Source organism: Nerophis ophidion, linkage group LG11 (genome assembly GCF_033978795.1).
Source record: "Nerophis ophidion isolate RoL-2023_Sa linkage group LG11, RoL_Noph_v1.0, whole genome shotgun sequence".
NCBI classification, from domain to species: domain Eukaryota; kingdom Metazoa; phylum Chordata; class Actinopteri; order Syngnathiformes; family Syngnathidae; genus Nerophis; species Nerophis ophidion.
This window is the reverse complement of record NC_084621.1, coordinates 69798651-69806801: the sequence shown is the minus strand read 5'-3', so window position 1 is coordinate 69806801 and position 8151 is coordinate 69798651. Positions and strand designations below refer to the sequence as shown.

Here is an 8151-nt window from a genome sequence, read left to right as displayed (position 1 = left end):
AGTATGTCCTGAGCTACACCTGGCCAAATCCGTGAAGTATGTCCTGAGCTACACTGGCCAAATCCTTGAAGTATGTCCTGAGCTACAACTGGCCAAATCATTGAAGTATGTCCTGAGCTACACCTGGCCAAATGTCCTGAGCTACACCTGGACAAATGTCCTGAGCTACACCTGGCCAAATGTGCCACTTTTACAGAAAAGTCAAGCAACACACCCTCAAATCTCGCTAAGGTTCCCCACTATTTGTCAGCACTTGCTGTGAAGGAGAAGTGTGATGATAACCACAGAGCAGCGGAGATCACAAGTCTGGCCTTAGTTGCTGACTGTGTTATTATTGCTGACTGTGTTATTATTGCTGACTGTGTTATTATTGCTGACTGTGTTATTATTGCTGACTGTGTTATTATTGCTGACTGTGTTATTATTGCTGACTGTGTTATTATTGCTGACTGTGTTATTATTGCTGACTGTGTTATTATTGCTGACTGTGTTATTATTGCTGACTGTGTTATTATTGCTGACTGTGTTATTATTGCTGACTGTGTTATTATTGCTGACTGTGTTATTATTGCTGACTGTGTTATTATTGCTGACTGTGTTATTATTGTTGACTGTGTTATTATTACTTGACTGTGTTATTATTGCTGCCCTGTGTTATTATTGCTGACTGTGTTATTATTGCTGACTGTGTTATTATTGTTGACTGTGTTATTATTACTGACTGTGTTATTATTGCTGACTGTGTTATTATTGCTGACTGTGTTATTATTGTTGACTGTGTTATTATTGCTGACTGTGTTATTATTGCTGACTGTGTTATTATTGCTGACTGTGTTATTATTGCTGACTGTGTTATTATTGCTGACTGTGTTATTATTGCTGACTGTGTTATTATTGCTGACTGTGTTATTATTGCTGACTGTGTTATTATTGTTGACTGTGTTATTATTGCTGACTGTGTTATTATTGCTGACTGTGTTATTATTGCTGACTGTGTTATTATTGCTGACTGTGTTATTATTGCTGACTGTGTTATTATTGCTGACTGTGTTATTATTGCTGACTGTGTTATTATTGCTGACTGTGTTATTATTGCTGACTGTGTTATTATTGTTGACTGTGTTATTATTGCTGACTGTGTTATTATTGCTGACTGTGTTATTATTGCTGACTGTGTTATTATTGCTGACTGTGTTATTATTGCTGACTGTGTTATTATTGCTGACTGTGTTATTATGTGCTGACTGTGTTATTATTGCTGACTGTGTTATTATTGCTGACTGTGTTATTATTGCTGACTGTGTTATTATTGCTGACTGTGTTATTATTGCTGACTGTGTTATTATTGCTGACTGTGTTATTATTGCTGACTGTGTTATTATTGCTGACTGTGTTATTATTGCTGACTGTGTTATTATTGCTGACTGTGTTACTTATTGTTGACTGTGTTATTATTACTGACTGTGTTATTATTGCTGACTGTGTTATTATTGCTGACTGTGTTATTATTGCTGACTGTGTTATTATTGTTGACTGTGTTATTATTACTGACTGTGTTATTATTGCTGACTGTGTTATTATTGCTGACTGTGTTATTATTGTTGACTGTGTTATTATTGCTGACTGTGTTATTATTGCTGACTGTGTTATTATTGCTGACTGTGTTATTATTGCTGACTGTGTTATTATTGCTGACTGTGTTATTATTGCTGACTGTGTTATTATTGCTGACTGTGTTATTATTGCTGGACTGTGTTATTATTGTTGACTGTGTTATTATTGCTGACTGTGTTATTATTGCTGACTGTGTTATTATTGCTGACTGTGTTATTATTGCTGACTGTGTTATTATTGCTGACTGTGTTATTATTGCTGACTGTGTTATTATTGCTGACTGTGTTATTATTGCTGACTGTGTTATTATTGCTGACTGTGTTATTATTGCTGACTGTGTTATTATTGCTGACTGTGTTATTATTGCTGACTGTGTTATTATTGCTGACTGTGTTATTATTGCTGACTGTTATTATTGCTGACTGTGTTATTATTGCTGACTGTTATTATTGCTGACTGTGTTATTATTGCTGACTGTGTTATTATTGCTGACTGTGTTATTATTGCTGACTGTGTTATTATTGCTGACTGTGTTATTATTGCTGACTGTGTTATTATTGCTGACTGTGTTATTATTGCTGACTGTGTTATTATTGCTGACTGTGTTATTATTGCTGACTGTGTTATTATTGTGACTGTGTTATTATTGCTGACTGTGTTATTATTGCTGACTGTGTTATTATTGCTGACTGTGTTATTATTGCTGACTGTGTTATTATTGCTGACTGTGTTATTATTGCTGACTGTTATTATTGCTGACTGTGTTATTATTGCTGACTGTTATTATTGCTGACTGTGTTATTATTGCTGACTGTGTTATTATTGCTGACTGTGTTATTATTGCTGACTGTGTTATTATTGCTGACTGTGTTATTATTGCTGACTGTGTTATTATTGCTGACTGTGTTATTATTGCTGACTGTGTTATTATTGCTGACTGTGTTATTATTGCTGACTGTGTTATTATTGTTGACTGTGTTATTATTGCTGACTGTGTTATTATTGCTGACTGTGTTATTATTGCTGACTGTGTTATTATTGCTGACTGTGTTATTATTGCTGACTGTGTTATTATTGCTGACTGTGTTATTATTGCTGACTGTTATTATTGCTGACTGTGTTATTATTGCTGACTGTGTTATTATTGCTGACTGTGTTATTATTGCTGACTGTGTTATTATTGCTGACTGTGTTATTATTGCTGACTGTGTTATTATTGCTGACTGTGTTATTATTGCTGACTGTGTTATTATTGCTGACTGTGTTATTATTGCTGACTGTGTTATTATTGCTGACTGTGTTATTATTGTTGACTGTGTTATTATTGCTGACTGTGTTATTATTGCTGACTGTGTTATTATTGCTGACTGTGTTATTATTGCTGACTGTGTTATTATTGCTGAACTGTGTTATTATTGCTGACTGTGTTATTATTGCTGACTGTGTTATTATTGCTGACTGTGTTATTATTGCTGACTGTTATTATTGCTGACTGTGTTATTATTGCTGACTGTGTTATTATTGCTGACTGTGTTATTATTGCTGACTGTGTTATTATTGCTGACTGTGTTATTATTGCTGACTGTGTTATTATTGCTGACTGTGTTATTATTGCTGACTGTGTTATTATTGTTGACTGTGTTATTATTGCTGACTGTGTTTATTATTGCTGACTGTGTTATTATTGCTGACTGTGTTATTATTGCTGACTGTTATTATTGCTGACTGTGTTATTATTGCTGACTGTGTTATTATTGCTGACTGTGTTATTATTGCTGACTGTGTTATTATTGCTGACTGTGTTATTATTGCTGACTGTGTTATTATTGCTGACTGTGTTATTATTGCTGACTGTGTTATTATTGTTGACTGTGTTATTATTGCTGACTGTGTTATTATTGCTGACTGTGTTATTATTGCTGACTGTGTTATTATTGCTGACTGTGTTATTATTGCTGACTGTTATTATTGCTGACTGTGTTATATTGCTGACTGTGTTATTATTGCTGACTGTTTTATTATTGCTGACTGTGTTATTATTGCTGACTGTGTTATTATTGCTGACTGTGTTATTATTGCTGACTGTGTTATTATTGCTGACTGTTATTATTGCTGACTGTGTTATTATTGCTGACTGTGTTATTATTGCTGACTGTGTTGTTCACAATAAGTGCTTGTTTTCTTGCTTCATGACAAAATGGACTTGGCTGACAGATCTTTATTTGGCAAGATTTGCTCATCTACATTTCATCATCTCATTCACATTTGACGTACAATCTGACCGCAATACAAACTTCCAGGATGACGCCAACTGGACATTCATGGCTCGGAAGTTCCTCGCTGAACATTTGAGTGAATTGTGTGTAGACCTGTTATACAGTAGGAACCCGTTTATGTTGACGCCACTCAGACTGTTGACATTAGCGCGTGTTGACATAACAGAAACTTACCAAGGTTTGCACATTGATGGCTGACAATTAGGGACGGCTTCCTCTTACATTTCAAACCATGTGGTAGAAATTCAACACCAGCAAACTTTGATAGTTTTGTGTGTGTTCATCTTTTAATAAATAATCACTTTTAATTAACACAATCTTATTTGTTCTAAATTTAATATTTATTACACTTGATAAGGAAAACTGCAATATCTTACTTTTTAACACCTCTGAGTCTTAAGTATATATATATATATATATACCTATATATATATATATATTTATATATATATATATATATATGTGAAGATGCAGTGTACAGACTTCTGTGTCTTGTCATAGTCAGGAAGTAGTCTTCTTTGCTATTAAGTTGAATGTGCCAGTCTTGTCTTGTGTTGAGTCCTACAAAGTGTTTATACTGTAAGTATTGTTGTACTTATTACAAACAATCTTTTTTTTTAAATGCATTTTGGTAGTTCTTTTTGAATAATTTTTTCATGACAAACATGTTCATGCTAATAAGTAACAGAAATATGTCATATCCAATGTAAAGTAGCATCGAGCCAGCACATTTCAAAAGTGGAGCCTCACTGTACTTTCAGGCGCCTTCTTCTTGCTTTGTTGACAACAAAAATTGTCACATTACTGAGCGGCAAGTTGTCAGAATCCGCTCTGAGGGCCTCATTTAACACAACAAAGTTATAAAATATGGTAGCGTTTGATTTGATACGTTAATCGGTATCTGGTAGTACTGACAGAATTAGGTTGGTTCTGATAAACATACTGAATTTGGTACCTGTCCAAGTAAAAATAAAGACTTTTTGAACCTTTTTGTTTGTGCATATTGCGGGCTGTTGACAAATAAGTGTTGTCAACTGAAGCGTGTCCCACTGTATCACCAAGAGGGAAGTTCCAGGTTCCAGGTTCCAGGTTCCAGGTTCAGGCAGGATGCACAGGTAGGCCCGTTTGAGAGATTATGGCTTAATAAATGTGAAACACCTATTTGATTGTTAGGTGCATTTAGTTGTAGTTCTGATTGAAAACATGGTGTTGAAATTGCCATGTAAGATTGCTTATGCTAATCGGTAGCATGCATATGGCATATCCCATGTAAACTAGCATTGAGCTAGCACATTTTTAAAAGTGGAGCCTTGACGAACTTTTAAGCGCCTTCTTTTTGCTTTGTTGGCAGGAAAAACTGTACTATCATGTAGAATGTGTCCTTCTGAGTCCGCTCGGAGCGCTTAACTGCTTATTTCCCTGCCCGGCGCTGGAGCTGCTGCTGAGTTGCCAACCAAACGCGACATCAGATTCAACAAAGCTATTCAAATATGGTACATTCGGATTTTATGCCAATCGCTACCAGAATTCGGTTGGTACCTACAAAACTACTGAATTTGTTACCTATCCCAAGTAATAATGAATGATTTTTTCCCCCATTTTCCTGAGCGGGCTGATGAGAAATAAGTGTTGTCCACTAAAGCGTGTCTTAAGAAGAGTGAAGTGACACAGAGTCCCGGCAGATCTTAAGAAGAGTGAAGTGACACAGAGTCCAGGCAGATCTTAAGAAGAGTGAAGTGACACAGAGTCCCGGCAGATCTTAAGAAGAGTGAAGTGACACAGAGTCCAGGCAGATCTTAAGAAGAGTGAAGTGACACAGAGTCCAGGCAGATCTTAAGAAGAGTGAAGTGACACAGAGTCCCGGCAGATCTTAAGAAGAGTGAAGTGACACAGAGTCCAGGCAGATCTTAAGAAGAGTGAAGTGACACAGAGTCCCGGCAGATCTTAAGAAGAGTGAAGTGACACAGAGTCCAGGCAGATCTTAAGAAGAGTGAAGTGACACAGAGTCCAGGCAGATCTTAAGAAGAGTGAAGTGACACAGAGTCCAGGCAGATCTTAAGAAGAGTGAAGTGACACAGAGTCCCGGCAGATCTTAAGAAGAGTGAAGTGACACAGAGTCCCGGCAGATCTTAAGAAGAGTGAAGTGACACAGAGTCCCGGCAGATCTTAAGAAGAGTGAAGTGACACAGAGTCCCGGCAGATCTTAAGAAGAGTGAAGTGACACAGAGTCCCGGCAGATCTTAAGAAGAGTGAAGTGACACAGAGTCCCGGCAGATCTTAAGAAGAGTGAAGTGACACAGAGTCCCGGCAGATCTTAAGAAGAGTGAAGTGACACAGAGTCCCGGCAGATCTTAAGAAGAGTGAAGTGACACAGAGTCCCGGCAGATCTCATTACAGGAATGCATTAAAGATTTGAAGTGAGACGATGCTGTCTTCTCCGCCTACTGCGGGTGGATGCACAAGAAGGCTGGTTTGTGTTTGCCATAGTAGTAGGTGTCCACGCTGAAGTTGTTGGACTCCACCACCTCCTTGTAGTGGCTGACGGCGTGCACCAGGCAGTTGGGGAAGCATTGGTTCAGAGTCAGCGCCACCGCCATCATGTTTCCCTTCAGTTTTTGCTTCTCGATCTGCTCCCTGATCTGGCGCTTGTCGATGGACTGAGGGTCCACGCAGAAAGACACCACCACTTGGATCTTGTTGCTGGTGGTCATTTCAAACCAGCTGGCGCCGCCGCTGCCGTGGAACTTCTTCCCTGCCAGCCAGTTGTAGAAGAAGATGCGCTCCCTGCTGTTGAAGGCTCGGACCGACCACTTGACCCAGTCGTACTTCTTCACCAGGGAGTCCAGGAGTGCTCGGGTGAAGTCCTCATTGACTGTGCCGGGGTTCACCTCCAGCTCTTTCTCCAGGTCCATTTTGGCTTGGTCCATAAAGGTCTCTGTGCAGTGATCCACTGCGGTTTTCATCCGTTTCTCCACCGCCTCCATTCGTGTCTGCCACTTGGTCACCAAGTCCCTCTCCACCACGCCCTCCTTGAGGGCGGCGTAGCCCATGATGGCGATGAGGCCGACGACGAAAAGCTTCTTCAGCGAAGCGCAGAATTCCTCCACTGCCCTCCTGCTCCTCTGCTCTGTGGCGACCACCGTGTCCAGCATGGGGTCACCTGAGATATTCTCTCCCATGACGGCGTTGTAGAGAGCGTCCAAGTTCAAGTCGCCGTCTGTGTTCTCGTAATACTTGAGGAACTTCTCCTTCTTTTTCATTTTCCAGTCTGGCTTGGCGTTGAGAAACTCCTGGAACTTTTCGTACTGGCCGAGCATCTGAGCCTCACGGTCAAAGTTCTGCTTGTTCATGGACGTCCTTTGCAGCTCCAGAGCAATTTTGTCAATCTCATTCTGGACGCCCAACACCTTCTCATTGACCTCTTCTATCTTCTTCGTCAGGTAGATGGCCTCTTTGCTCTCGGGGTTGTTGAGGATCTCAGCCGAGGCCAAGAATACGGCCTCCAGGATGGGGTGGATCTGACCCACGGTGGCGGCCAGCACCTCGGCCGCTTGACCCATGATGTCCACCCCTTTCTCGATCTTGTCCTTGTTCTCCACCAGCCAGTTTGCCACACTGTCCATGGTTGGGAACCTTGCTTGCTCAATGACTCTGAGCCGGAGATGTTTCTAAAAAGGAGACAAAGCGAGAAAGGTGTCATTGGTGAGGTGCTGCGCCCCGGCCCAACCTTTGCAGTCCTAAAGTTGGTCAACATTTAAAAGAAGTGAGCTGAGGCTCGCTGAAAAGTTGCTCGTCATGCCGTGGGTTAGAATTTGGAAAGCAAGAAGCTTGAGGGAGACGTTGTCCTGACACGCAGGTCCTGTCTGCACTTGCCCTTTCATTTTTGTGACCCTCACAATCTCACACACACACACACACACACACACACACACACACACACACACACACACATTAGGGGATGGGAAGAGCAAACCAGTTCTAGTTGAGAACCGGCTCCCAGTCTTTTAAATCCTCGGAATCACTCGACATTTTTGTTGACATTCCATTATTGTCTGGGCACCAAAGCGCCTCATGAGTCCTTCTGAGGAAGTGTGACAACAAGTCAGCTAACAACAATTGCAACGTTCATATTTCATCAGAGGGAGGAAATAGAATAGAATAGAAGAAATACTACAAATATAGAGAAACGTTAGCGCTTCCAGAATGTAATAACTTTGAATACATGATCTCTACTTTCCAGACAAAAGTCAATCTCCACCAG

The 8151-nt window shown here is 40.0% G+C and overlaps 1 protein-coding gene across 1 annotated transcript; it reads right to left on the bottom strand.

The window, feature by feature from the left end:
- Positions 1-3817: 3817 nt before the first annotated feature.
- LOC133562411 (protein rapunzel-like) lies at positions 3818-7667 on the bottom strand. Its single transcript, XM_061916593.1, has one exon. The coding sequence runs from the start codon at positions 7511-7513 to the stop codon at positions 6332-6334; it is 1182 nt and encodes a 393-aa protein (XP_061772577.1). The 5' UTR covers positions 7514-7667; the 3' UTR covers positions 3818-6331.
- Positions 7668-8151: the final 484 nt, after the last annotated feature.

What these genes read in the sequence shown, in the direction of transcription:
- LOC133562411 (XM_061916593.1), bottom strand. Translation starts at nt 7,513, where the DNA reads ATGGACAGTGTGGCAAACTGGCTGGTGGAGAACAAGGACAAGATCGAG.